General features: G+C 41.4%; 1 protein-coding gene and 1 long non-coding RNA gene across 8 annotated transcripts in view; one reads left to right on the top strand and one right to left on the bottom strand.

The window, feature by feature from the left end:
• The window catches only part of LOC116844644 (box A-binding factor-like), a 77,280-nt gene that overhangs the window by 57,096 nt on the left and 5,716 nt on the right, over positions 1-14,468 (top strand). For 4 of the 7 annotated variants that reach the window (XM_032816495.1, XM_032816470.1, XM_032816514.1 and 1 more), the window contains exon 6: positions 13,517-13,692. In XM_032816495.1, coding sequence (XP_032672386.1) covers positions 13,517-13,692 — 176 coding nt within the window. Of the gene's footprint in view, positions 1-13,516; positions 13,693-14,287; positions 14,380-14,468 lie in introns of those variants that run through there. The other 3 variants (XM_032816520.1, XM_032816488.1, XM_032816480.1) reach the window with 3 other exon arrangements.
• The window catches only part of LOC116844779, a 13,001-nt gene continuing 6,839 nt past the window's right edge, over positions 8,307-14,468 (bottom strand). Inside the window, exon 2 of the long non-coding RNA XR_004378133.1 lies at positions 8,307-11,125. This is a non-coding gene — a long non-coding RNA (uncharacterized LOC116844779). The remainder of the gene's footprint in view (positions 11,126-14,468) is intronic.

Below are 14,468 nucleotides of genomic sequence, written 5' to 3'. Positions count from 1 at the left end.
ACGGCTTGTGCAATTATAAAGAAGAGAAAATTAGAAAGACAGAGAAAGAAGAGAGGGAGGGAATGTGAGTGTTCGTTCGTAAATGACAAATTGACGTGAGCTCAAACTCGCGTGTCGCGTTACGGTCATCATAAATAACGAAGACTAGGATTCGATGATCCAGTTGTGGAAAATCCTATTCGGGGGCGAAATCGGGCTTATATTCACCCGTAACCATCGATGGTCACATAGTTGTGACTAATTCATTCCACGACACTAAATCGTCCCGGCGGACCACTCGAATATCGCATTACAGTTTCCCCTTACTTCGGCCCTTACGGCCTACCTACAACGCCCCTCAGGCCGATATTTCATGCGCGACTTTTTTGGAGACCAGCGCATAAGTATTCGTGAACGTCGACCAAGTGTTTGTCGCCGCGGCGTACAGTGAGCGATTTGACTACATTTCGGGGTGAAAATCCATCACAATTTTTTACCAATCGTAATGATTCTTTTTGCAAATTATTCGTTGGACTTTCAGTTCTAATGGCTACTTGCCATAAATTGCAGAAATGTTATTATTTTTTGGTAATCTTACAATAGAATGAAAAAACGCCAGAGTATGAAAATTTGGAAAAACTTTGTTGTACAAAGCCAATCGTCATAGAACTTGATGTAGATACAGTATAAAGTAAAATATAAAGAAATATAAATGAAATCGAGTGGTTACATAAACTTTATGTTTAAAGATTTAGAATTTACAGTTTCAAAGTTTCGGGCTTTAGGATTTAGTGCTTAAGGTTGAAGGATTCAAGGACGTAGGGTTTAAAAATTTAGGGTTTAGCATTTAGGATTTTGTAGCCACTCGATTTCATTTATATTTCTTTATATTTTACCTCATGCTATATCTGCATCATGTTCTATGACGATTGACTTTGTACAACAAAGTTTTTTCAATTTTTCATAATTCTTTGGCGTTTTTTCATCTTCTATTGTAGACCACAAAAAAATAACAGCGTTTCCGTAATTTGTAGCAAGTAGTCATTTGAACTGAAAGTCTAACGAGTAATTTGCAAAAAGAACAATTCATGACAATTGCACCACAATAACAAACGATGTTGTTTTTAGCCAAAAATTCACGAACAAGCAGTGAAGTATGAACAGGTGCATTACGATTGGTAAGAAATTGTGACGGAACAGATTTTTGCTCCGAAAGATAGTCAAATCGCCCACTGTGCGGCGATTTGTATGACAAGGAAACAAGGGAACTGGCACGAAGTTAATTGGCAACTTTAACCGCGTCCGTTGGTCGCCAGTCTCGTTCTTTTTTTTTCGTTTCGTTTTATTCCAAAAACTCTGTTTTACAAAGAGTTCTGCGACGCGAAGTCGCGAGAAGATCGGAGAACCGATAGAATCGATACGGCACGAAAATGCGGACAATCGATGGAATAGGTGACGACATATCGTACGAATTTCCATCGTTATCGGGGAAGACCGAAGATTTATCGCCCGCGACGGGTCACTGGCTGCTGACCAGTGACACGTCGACTTTGTAAATGAGAATCCGTGATATGGATTCGCGGTTTTGTTGTGTTTTGTTGGCTTGTCGGCGGCAGATTAGCTAATAAATACAATGAACTCTTTTTCCAAGCCCGCAATCGGTCATACACATTTTATAGCGCGCCTCAGTTCACGATCTCGCTAGTGTTCGCTGGTGTAACACTCGCCGTAGTGTGCAACGTCCGCCAATGCCTGCTCGGTTTAATTATCTTTCTTTTCTGACGGGAATTACACTTAAAAGAGAGAAAAGGAAAACTCCGCTCGTACTCTTCCGGAGGTCGTTAGGTTTAACTTGGTTTAACCAAGTGTAACCAACATCTGATGGGGAGTACTTTGAAGGGGAAAAAATTAATATCGATGAATAAATAAATTTTTTTGAGAAAAACGAAAATTCCGCGTATTTTTTGATCAAACCTCGTATGTTATTAGTAAGAGAAAGTGGGGCAAATAGTGACAGATTTTTTTCTCCCTCGTCTAAGCTATTTTCAAGTTGTCGAGATTGGATTTTACTAAAACGATACTTTTCAGCTTCAATTATACGAAAAACTTGAGTACAAGACCCATAAGTCATATGAAATAACTAAATTTTCATAAAAAATAAAATTTACATTTTGTCACTACTTGCCCCAGTGTGGGGCAAATGGTGACAATTATGAAAAACAATCGGAGACGATGAAAAATCTACTTGGAATTCGAGTCTCTCTCTCTCTCTCTCTCTCTCTCTCTCTCTCTCTCTCTCTCTCTCTCTCTGTGAGTTGGAAAGTTTCTTTTGGAAAGTGATTTTTCAAATTATTTATTAATATTTTCTGTACTTAAACCTAGTTTAATGGCTTTTAAATTACACCCAACAAAATAAATAGGAAGAAATGCAATTCAACTAACACTGAATAACAAGTAATGTTATTTAAAATTTGTCACTCTTTGTCCCAGATGTTGCTTTTTCTTTTAAAACATTTAAAACAATAAACGAATTGATATATACGTATAGAGGTTAGACCACACTAGAAGAAATACATATCGTACAACGCTGAACAGGTAGAATCTCATTTAGGGGTCCAAGAGTCAAAACAATCTAAATAGAAATACCTGAGTAAGATTCAGGTTTTATCTGTTTCACAGAGGCCAAAATTTTTGACTTTTTTGTACTTTTAGCTATGTTTGGCTTAGTGGTTTAATCGCTTTTTTCAAAGATGATTAGATGTTCGAGAACTTACTCGCTATTGACGGTGGTAATAGCATAGACGCTAAATTGTCACTATTTGCCCTCTTCTCCCTTATTCAGTATGTTGTTAGTTTGTTCTCGCCGCTGTTCGCATGGTAGAGGAAGAGAGAGAGAGAGAGAGAGAGAGAGAGAGAGAGAGAGAGAGAGAGAGAGACTCGAATTCCAAGTAGATTTTTCATCGTCTCCGATTTCGCGAGCTTCTTCACGGTAGCCAAAAGACCGTTGTCCTGGTGCACTTTTCTCTTCATCAGTACGGATTTCGGTCCGCTGCACCTGCTTCCGCGACGTCACTACTGACGCGGCTATCGAAGAAGAGGCATTGATACAACCATGACCTAGGCTCGACGAATGCGTAGGCCTAATCTAGTTGTGTCTACGCGCGATACAGAGGTAACGATAGGCCTATATCTAGCGGGGGCGCGTCGGCTTTACGATAATTCCGCCGTAATGTGTGTTTGCGGGTGCGCGGTGTAACACCTAGGTATCTAATCGAATCCTAGCGTGATGTCAGAAACGCGCACGCACATGAACGTCGCGAGACGAACAAGTCGACAAGCCGCCACAAAGTGGCTCATATCACTCGCGGAAAATACAAGTACGACAACGTATCGCCGCGTCTCGCCGCTCGAGGAATGTCGGGTCATGTTTTTCGGCGTTGAAATCCGCAAGAGAGAGAGAGAGAGAGAGTTCTTTGGCTGTCTGCTCCTCCGCCTTTCCGAGGCAAAACGTCTGTTTGATATTCTCTAAAATACAATCACAGTGTATTCTTCACCGAATTGAACTACACCTATTACGGATAATTCAGTTATAAATATAGCAACATATTTTGTAAAATCTCGCTGGAAGGATTAATTATAGGAATTACCAGGTATATAAATATGAAACCGGAATTTTTGTATAGAAAATACACGTTTATTGTATGAAAATGATAAATATTTTATATTTTATTTGAAGTATCGCTAGCTATACATTTCTCCCATCTGTCTGACAATTTGTGGATGCCACGCCAAAAAAACTGTTGCTCTTTTGAGGCAAACCAGTCATCGAGCCATTTTTGTACCTCTTCGTAAGAAGTGAAGCGCTGCTTAGCAAGTGCGTGTCCCATCGATGCAAATATAATAAATAGTAATCGGACGGAGCCAAGTCTGGTGAGTAAGCCGCGTGCGAAAGTATTTCCCAACTAAACGCCTCAATCGTTTTCTTGACCAGTTTTGCTGTGTGTGATGGTGCATTATCATGAAGCAAAATCACTTTGTATTGCCTTTTTTTATATTCTGATCGTTTTTCACGCAAAGCTTGATTCAAATCGACCATTTGTTATCGGTAGCGTTCAGTATTAACAGTTTGGCCAGGTTTTAGCAGCTCATAATAGATCACACCCTTCTGATCCCACCAATCAGAGCATTGTCTTCCGTCCATAGCGATTTGGCCTTGCAGTCGATGTCGATAGTTCGCCTGGAGTTACCCATGATCTTTTACGCTTAGGATTCTCAAAATATATTCACTTTTCATCGCCAGTCACAATTCGATGGAGAAATGACTTTCTTTTGTACCTGGCGAGCAGCATTTCGCAAGTGGTTTTTTGGTTTTCCTGCTGTCTTTCATTCAGTTCATGTGGGACCCATTTTTCCATCTTCTGGATCTTTCCCATGGCTTTCAAACGTATGGAGACGGCTTCTCGTGTCACATTTAATTGATCCGCGAGTTGTTGTTGCGTTTGAGTGTCATCCTCATCCAACAATGCTTGCAATTCGCTGTCTTCAAACTTTTTCGGTGGTCCACGTTCTTCGTTTCTCACGTCAAAATCGCCACTTTTGAATTTTTTAAACCACTCAAAGCACTGTGATTTACCAAGAGCATGCTCACCGTAAGCTTCGACAAGCATTCGATGCGATTCTGCAGCAATTTTCTTCAAATGGTAACAGAAAATCAATGCTGTCCGCAAATCGTAGTTTCCAGGCACAAAATTCGACATGTTCAACGCTATTACAAACTATGCTGTTGTATGAAACTTGTATTGTTGTGAGTTGAAAATCTTTGTCAGAGATGTCAACAAGGAAATGGCGCCAATGACGCGGTTTGACGGTAACTACATTGACAGCTAGGGCCATCTATGGGCAAATTCCGGTTTCATATTTACAGACCTGGTATAGGAATAGTAACTATTCCCATTATTGATGCACTTTGTCAACACAGATTACGTCATCGCGTGTAGAGCGTATGGAAACCGTCAATTCCATCACCACAAACGCAGAAAAAGTTGGTCCAGTGTGTGGAAAAAAAATTTGGCTGAATTAACCAAGTTTTTCGGGTGAAATATGAACGAATCTGCAATTTCCTGGTAACTTCTAGTTCGTTCACATTTCACCTCAGACATTTGGATAATGCGATAAAACGTTTTTTCGTGTACAGCGAATTTGTGCACTACAGATCTTGCAGTGAAGTCTTAACAACGATAAATTTTAACTGCGACGTTTATAGCATTCTACCTAGATCAGTGAAACGTTTTTTTGAGCGTTAAGAGAGTACATGTGAAACTTTTTTTTGCGTAGAATCGTACCTAATGATACGTATGTAACCTTGGGCTGCGATAAGAGGCGATACTTTTAAACGCACGATGCACACGGTTCATTGCACGCGTGGCTGGTTCTTTTTCCCTTTCAGGAATATGCATATATGATAGAAAATGAGCGGAAAAATAGAACTTTGCGATTTCATGAGGCGCGATCATAAATATGCACGCAAGCATTTGACATTCAAATACCCGCAGATAGATGTACTATACTCGGTGTCTCGGTGCGTTCAGCTAAACAGAAAAGAGGGAAAAAAGAGGAGCACCGGGGATTTTCCTCTATCCGCCTCTCTTTGCCAACAACAGTCCCGCATGGAATGCACCGAGCGCGATAATCGAGGGCAACGTTTAATTAAGATCGCGATGGCGGGCGACGCCAAGAAGACGATTCTTGCGTTCGATCACGCGGATCGCGACGGTGAAATCTCGCGCCCAGGGCTGCGCCGTATCGTCGACGCAGGGTAAAGGCGGCACGATTAAGACCGCGAAATCTCTCACGAGAGCGTGCACCTCGTGTCCGTCTGTAATTAATTTTGGCTCTTATGCAAGCCCCCAAGTTCACGCCGGAGGTCGATATCGCGCAGCAACAGTAGGAGCGGCTCATCACCGCCGTGAGCCGCCGAATCTCGGCCTCAGCTTTTCCCCGTTTTCGGCAATCGTTATTAAGAGTCGCCCTCCTCGTCACGGCGGCCGATAACGCGCGGCCGAGTACATTGAACGTTAATAATCTCGGTGCGTACGCCCGTTATTTATTTTAGGTAATAATAGTGACGCCGCGATAAAGCGTCGTCACCTCTTCTCAAGGTTCACCGGTCGGAGAGGTCGACCGGACTTCTTTATCCGCATGTGACGTAAAAGTTCGCCGTTTGCCGTCGAGAGCAATGAGTCAAAGTCGAAAATATCTCTCCTTCTTAAATTGTCGTCGTTAAAATATCCGTCTCATTCGAGGGAGTATCTCGGTCGTTTTCTCCAAGTATATCTCCCGGGTATCTTCGTTGCTTCAGGATAACTTCGCTTTCCTTCTCTCTCTCTCTCATTCTTTCCTACACGCGCTGAAGATTCCGCGAAAAGTTCGCGACGAGTTCGCGCGCGATCGTTGATCGAGACTGAAAGCATCCCTCTAAATTTCTTGCGGTAAAATTTCGCTCGAAGAGAACCACCATCGAGCCACTCGCATTCGAGCGATTTTTCACTCGTATGAAGTGAATTATCTACTTTAGTTCGAGCGAACATCTTCACTCGAAATTGAAGAGCGCTTCTGTTGTGCAAGAACACTCTGATCGACCGAAACATTCGCTTGTATCAAGTGAGAATCCACCCTAAGCTTGAGCGACATATTCACTCTTGCGATTTTAAGTGGCAGTGTTTTCGCGATCACCTCGAGTGAAGATACTGCCATTTTTCATTCGTCTCAACTGAGATTCCACTCCACCAAATTAGAGGATCATAAAAATTTGCCATCGCGGTAAAACGAGTCGAATACATATTCGTCTTTTCGTCCTTCCCCCTTTTCTCCATTCTTTTTTGTCTTTTGACACTTAAAGCGCGACATCGCATGGGAACGAATTAGTTGGTTGCGTTCGGTTTTCCTTCACCCCTGCCGTTCGCTCGGTTCCCATGCCCGAGTCAAGTGGTTCCGTTTCGACTCCTTTTCGATCGTGTTTGATCCTGTGCCGTTTGCAAGCGCGAAATTACCGCGCCCCTTTATTCATTTATCGCCTCTGTTGTATCATAGCACAATCATCGTGTCGGTAATCGGATATGCAACAGAGATTAAGACAGTTAAGACGTGTTCACGAGCAGATATTGAAAAAGAGATAAAAGAAAGAGGGAAAGAGAAAGAAATGCATCTCTCTTTCTCTCTCTCTCTCTTTCTCCCTGCCTTTTATGAGGGATGTATCGGCCGTAGAACGGAGAAAGAGAGAAGGAGAGTGCGAGTTTAAAACCTTAAGTGGTCCTTCAGGGTTCGAAGTCTGCGGTTACACATGCCGCACCATCCGGACTCCATTTCGGCAGACCGGCAACGAGAGACGCAGCCTTTTAACATACCGCGACCTCGAGTGTTTCGTCCGCGTCCGTAGTTCACTACCGGACCGGGCGTTTGACTTTAAGCGTGCCAGATACCACCCCATTTACATGGGGGAGCCGTCTCCCCCTCGCCTCTTCCGTGTACGTCGTATACGTCGATGCATGGGGCCGTGTATCATCCTGAAGGACCGTGCACGTGGCCGCTCCTAAATTAATCCGACCGATCCGAAAACTTGTCTTTTTTTAGCCCCCTGTGTACTTTGCCCCTGTCTTTTTTTTTCTCTCTTCTCTCCTTCGCTCAGATATTTACGGTCGAGATGCTCCTCGGGGAACCAACGACGACGACGGAGGAGCTTGTCCAGGGTGAACAGATCGAACGACGGCATCATTATTCTCTTCCCGGTTCTTCAACCGCAATTTTACAATAACAATCACACAGGAATACATTAGAATAACGAGGCGGAGTCGTAAATAACAGCGGCAATCATGCAGCACCTGCGCGCAGCCGCGAGAGAGAGCTTCCTAGATGAAATAATAAGTATCAGAAAGTAGAGGAAGAAAGGGAGAGAGAGAGAGAGAGAGAGCCGAAGGAAACAAAAGCGCAGGTGAATGAGAATATTAATGCGACGATAACGCGCACGGTGCACTGCTTATTATCGGCGTCGGTGCGATCATCTGACTGCGAACTCGGCCTCGGAGAAAATAACGATCCGCAATCTGATTTATCATCTGATCCGCGATAATGAAAATCGCTCATTATTTCTCTTATCCTTTCTTGCATTGTTTGTAGCTTGTTTTTTTCTTTTTCTTCCGTTGCTGCAACATTCCGGACTCAGGGAAAGAAATAGTTGATTTAACTGAAACAAATGGTTTTGCGGTCATAATAAAAATTATCTAGATACAAGAAATTAGTTGAGAGGGATAAATGACTGGCAAACACTGCGATATCGCATATGTGTTTTGTATTTAATCAGTACAGATGATAGAGATAGAATATATATCTAAACTATTCATGAAATTTAGCAAGAGAGTCTCTTTGTGTGGTGTCTATCCAGATTAAGACTGATTACACTTCTTATGAAAGTAACTATGATAAACAAAAAATGCGAGAGACAAACGAAAATCCTCACAGCCATCCGAATTTACTTGCAAATATTGCTAGAATGTTGCTGCTGTTATTTACGATTCAGCATATCACAGATAATTTTCTAGCAAATACAAAAAGCGAAAAATTTTAACCGTAATTTCAAATTTTACCTGGTCTAGCAAAAACCTTTTTGAGTGATGATTATTTTTGGCCTTATCATTATATTTCTTGTTCCAGTACGAAAATGTATATAAGGTTATCATCTACTAACATTATAGTGGAATTTCATAAAAAATCCAACAATTTTCATCTAATAGAAAATGGTTGTTTTGACCATAATTTGTGTGTAGTAATCATTTCTCTATATGATTACTGTCGCATGTACCAAACATCTTTCTCTCAGTGCGTCTCCACACGCGCAGGAAGAATGTCGCGAAGGTCGAGAAATATACATGCAACGGCGTAGTTCGGGCGCGAAAGTGCAACGCGAACCCACGCTCTTTATACGTATAGCGCGACGGGGGAACGGGAGAGAGGGGGGAGAGGGACCCCATAGAGGAGGATACCCAGCTACGTCAGCTATACTTCTTGCTTACATAATATCCGATTGCTTCCCAGTCCGATTCAGCTCCTATCTCGAAGAGATTCTCGTGTCCTCTGACCTCCTCGTCCTCATGTCGGCTCGGCGCGGTAACTCAATGCTCACATTTTAATTGCCCGCTTCGTTCCCCTCACGCGTCCTTTCATATCTCATTACGGACGCTCTTCCACTGAGCGCACCGATATTATAGACGCCATAGAACAACGAGATCGATTTTGATTTTGATTCAACGACTTGGTCAATGTACGCTGATCCTCCAAAGTAAAATTGTTAGTTTGCGAGTATCGCGAATTTAATTTGCCTTGCACAATAAATTCCGTAGATTCATACTTCACCGATTGAATTCTCACATCACTATATTATCAGTCGTATTTATTGACCCTGGAAAAGTAGCGTGAATAATTTTTATTCACTGAAAGCTTTAATCTGAGGAAGGTAGTGATAACCTACGATACAATGAAGAGATAAATAATTTTTACTCACATTCAAGTAATATGTCAAGTGTATTATTTTGACTGAATTTACATATTTCTTGCTGTTTCAAGTCACGTCATTTAACATATTTAAACGTATTACTATTAAACGTATAATTTACACGTCTTAAACATATTAAATAAGGTGATTTACTGAAATTGTACAAAACATGTAAAAAGAGCTTCAATCAAATTATACGCTTATTTTAAAAATAGCATACTTGGATTTGAAATATAAATAAAATACTACTCTTCAAATTTCTTGAAGTGAAATTTCACTCAAAATGAATGACCACTTGAATTCAAGTGATTTTTCATTTATATAGAGTGAATCTTTCACTATGGATCGTCGAATATTTTCACTCCAAATTGAAGAGTGAATCTGATCGTGACTCCACCGTCAACAAAACATATTTACTCTAATCGATTAAAACATTCGCTCATATAAAGTCGGGATTTACTCTAAACTTGAGTGAGACATTCACTCTTGCATCGCAAGATTGACAGTATTTTCACCATTTATATCGAGTGAAAATACTGTCACTTTTCGTTCGTTTTAAATAAATTTCCGCTCCCATAAAAGCTAATCTTATTTGGAGATTCGAGAGAAGATTTAAGGAGTTTGACTTCCAGTATGAGTAAAAGTTACTCACACTATCTTTCTAGGATTAAGCTCGCGATAGACAGTTCATTTCCGCGCCGTTCACTTGCGCGTTATCGCGACTTGAAGAGAAAAGGAGAGAAAAAGGAAAATAGCGGGTCATATTTTCGAAAGAGACATGAAGCCCATCTCTCCCTTTCCTCTTCTCGCGCGCTCGCGGCGATTATTAATCCGGCGATTAATAATAACCTACTATTTGTGGGTCAAGGTGGCGTCACGAAGGCGCGAGAACGCAACTCGACCCGCGCGTATACACATACGTAATGCCCTCTCTCTCCCTGAGAGAGTTCGTAGGACTCGGACACGGCATCAGCAGCTTCTTGCTTACCCACATGCAATATCCGATTGCTTCCCAGTCGCATTTCTGCCGGATGTGCTGCTCGCGTACGCCGACCTCACCGCGGCTTCTCTCCTTCTCCGCCTTACTTTTCTTCTCTTTTTTCACCGGGTAACCTGAGACAAATTCTCTTATTTTTTTTCATACGTCGTCAAGTGACACGTTCACTCGCTTGCTCGCTCCTCAGCATAGCTCGGCCTTTCTACTAGGAAAAATTTCTTAGTGCGAATCGTTTTTATGCGGATTCGCGGCGAATCTTCACGCCGAAGCACTCGACGCCGATGCAGCGCTTGCGAACGTTCGAGCTGCATCAATTCGCCGATCATTTCCCAGGCCTGTGTGTCGGTAACTGACACAGAAATAATTTGGCAGGTACACGACAAACGCTCTTCTTGAAGCACGAACGCTCGAGGCGACCGCTCGGTGACGCGCGTTTTATCGGCGAACGCCGGAAATTCTGATAACGTCATGTGCGTCTCTATCCTTCCCCCAACGCCTTTGTACTTCCTGCGGTCGTCCTGCTCTCGCACTCGTCGCTGCTCCTTCTTCCATCGTATTTCCCGTGCTTTTCTTGCACGGCCTTGGTACTCTCTCTGCGCGGTGATCTACAAAATAAATAATTATTGGCAATGTTTCAGCGGTACAACGTGTTCCCCGTTTTTTTCGAATTGGAAGAAAGAATGTCGAGAGAAAAGAGAGAAAATACACTTCAATGCGCGCCTCGAAACCAATGATTTCAGAAAAATGTGCTCTCTTAAAGTGAACCAGCTAGAATATTTTTGATTGAAGCAGCGAGAAAAGTATTTCGTCGATAATTAAGAAATATTCATTGATTTTCGGTGGAAGTAAGATTTCACTGCAAAATCTGCAAAGGACGCGAATTCACTATATGCTGCACGAAATTCAACTTTCTGCGTTCGTGATGACAGAATTAATGGTTTCCATGCAATTTGTATGCGACGACACAATCTGCATTTGCAAACTGCATTAATTCAATGGAAACAGTCGCTGCACGGATAGAACGTTGCAATGCTATATTTACGACTGAATTATCAGTTGTAAATATAACATTTGAGTGGAGAATGATAGTACTTTAAGGAGTATTTACGTGAGATGCATTTTTGTTCGTGTTACCTGAGCTTGAAGACATATTCAAGCGTTTCCAAGTTCAACAGTTGTTAAAAAAGCATCAGGAAAACATTAATGACGATCGTTAAATTCTAATGATTTATTTCGTCATTGATTTTAGTGTTTTGCTCGTCATTAAAATCAATAACAGAACATTTAAATTCTTTCTGTTTTCCTTCACGGAGAAAAATAATTTTGCTCTTGTAGCAAAATCGTCGTTGCTACTGCATATTCGTGGTGACAAAAATTTAGTTAACGTAACTAATTTTAAATTAAATTATTTGTTATTAGAGCAGAAGTAGTTTCGTTGCCATGATAGAAAAAATTTGTTGAGTGTATTTGTCCTAAGAATCACGTTAATTTGCTATTGATGCAAAACAATGTATCCTTAGCAAATTTATTTGCTATCGGAGTAAAACTGCTTATATAAATCCATCATGATTCTTATAAAGCAAAATTTCTAGCAAAATTTGTTGATTCAGCAAATTATATCCAGCAAATAGTAATTAATATTCTTAGCAAACTTTTTCACTGTCCATACAATAACGAAAAGATTTTGCTAGACCAGCAGAGGATTTGCTATTATTTTTCTCCGTGTTCTTGGACGTTGTATGTTAATTTCACTAGACCTCACCTCTATTAATAGGAACGCTTTGTCAAATTTCTTCGTTTTCTTTGCTATCGCCGAAATAGAGGAAAATTAAAATGAACGTTCGCGTGTTCCGCAATAGCTTACATTTTAAGCTCCGAGAAACTATGCATATTCATAGTCACGCAGTGGAAATGTGGGGACACTGCGAGCCGGCGAAACAATAGTTTCCAAGTGGTCACGTAAAAAGAGGCCACCGTAGATACGCTTGCCCCCGTGCTCACACGTCGCCGTAGTTCCGCTCATTACGTCGCGCTCACGAATACTTGCATTTCGCGAACTTGGAGATCGTGGAGGCGACCGATCGTCCTCAGATTATCGGTCATATATCTTTTCCCCTAGCGTGAACTCGTGAAAAATGAGAAGTTTCACGTGAAAAATATCCATTTTCACATCTCCATTATTACAGGAGAAGTTACACAATCGCTGAAGCCGTCGATTTCACGTGAAACTCTTTTCCACTCTTCACGTTTCCGCTTTAGAAAAAGGGCTACACGATCGCTATCCTAATCAAGCCGATCTCAGGCCCAATGCGTGCATAATCATAATTATTAAGTTGGATTAGTCGCAATTACCAATCAGTAATTACCAAATTTGTCCATATTATGCAAATTCTGTGCTAATTCTATGATAAGAAGAATCATTACAGGATAAAAGGAAGAAGTAAGCGTTGTCAGTTAAGCATATATGCACTCAGAAAAAAATAACAAATATTTATTAGATAGGTATTATTAACATATGTACTTGAATCAAAATATTTTTCATTTAATCTGAGTATTTACTCTGTTTAAGTAAACAATACCCAATTTAAATATGAGGAGAATTTTGATTTAAGTAATTATCTTAATGGTACATAGAGAGAACGATTTGATTAAATCGAATAAACACTTCTTTGGAATAGTCCAAACAAATTTTTTGATTGATCGAACAAAATTTTGTTTGACGTAACAAAAATATTTATTTGCGGCTTAATTCTAAAGAATTATTTTTGTCAATTAAATAATTTGTTTGGACTATTCCAAAGAAACATTTATTTGATTTAATAAATCGTTCTCTCTGTGTACCCACCTAATAAATATTTATTAATTTTTAAATATTTTTTTCGATATATAAATGTGTGTGTGTGTGTGTGTGTGTGTGTATATGTGAGTTTGTGTGTCGTTGCGATCCGTCTACTTGGTTTTTCACGAGAACAACACGATCGATTATGAAATAATAGTGCACAACATCGAGGCGGAGTACTATACGGAGGGCCGTGAATGCGTGAACTGCGGCGCGATTTCCACACCTCTGTGGCGTAGGGACGGCACAGGGCATTACCTCTGCAACGCGTGCGGGCTCTACCACAAGATGAATGGAATGAATCGGCCTCTGGTCAAGCAACCACGCCGTCTGGTAAGGAAGATTTCTCAACACGCAATCCGGAAAGGCGGGACGAACGGTACGAGGAAGTCGATTGCGATAGATTCGGGAAATCGTCGGACTTTGTAATCTTCTTCCTTCCGATCGTTTTACAAATTCTATGGTAAAAGACTCACCATGAACCTTTTACCAAAGCGTTGAACGTAAATGATCGACTAATATTTGAATTGTCGCAATTGTTTCACGGGAAACTGTTCAGTCCCACGGACCGGATTTGCCGCGAGGTAAACACGGGAAGGATTTCTGAGAGAGAAAATGAGAAAAAGGGGGAGAGAGAGAGAGAGAAAGAAAAGTACGAAAAGATTGTCCAGGAGCCTATGTGGAAATTCGCCCGTATTGTTCTGCCCTGTTGTTTGTAAGTCCGAGATCGAAGGGACGCCGTACGATCGAATCTCCGATCTCCGACCATGAAATCGCAAAACTGCCGCTCTCATTCCACCCACTATACGACGATTCGCAAGAAAGAGGGGAAAAAAGAGAAAAGAAACGCACTATTAAACGCGAGTGTATGCTTGACACACGCGCAGGAAAAAAACACCCTTAACGCATGGCCTCATGTCTGTTTCAGTAGCGGACCAGGGCGAATTCTACAAAGGCTTCTGTGGGTATAGTGGCGCCCGTCGAGCGCCCTTCGCGGAGGAGAAATCGACCCGTCGTTTGGTAGGTGTCATCCTCCCAAATCAGCATTTTCTCTCTATTTCTACTCTCTCTCTCTCTCTCTCTCTCTCTCTCTCTCTCTCTCTCTCTCT

This window comes from Odontomachus brunneus, unplaced genomic scaffold, assembly GCF_010583005.1.
Source record: "Odontomachus brunneus isolate Ranch 3 - 2012 unplaced genomic scaffold, Obru_v1 Obru_scaffold_003, whole genome shotgun sequence".
Taxonomy (NCBI): domain Eukaryota; kingdom Metazoa; phylum Arthropoda; class Insecta; order Hymenoptera; family Formicidae; genus Odontomachus; species Odontomachus brunneus.
This window is presented reverse-complemented; position numbering and strand designations above follow the sequence as displayed.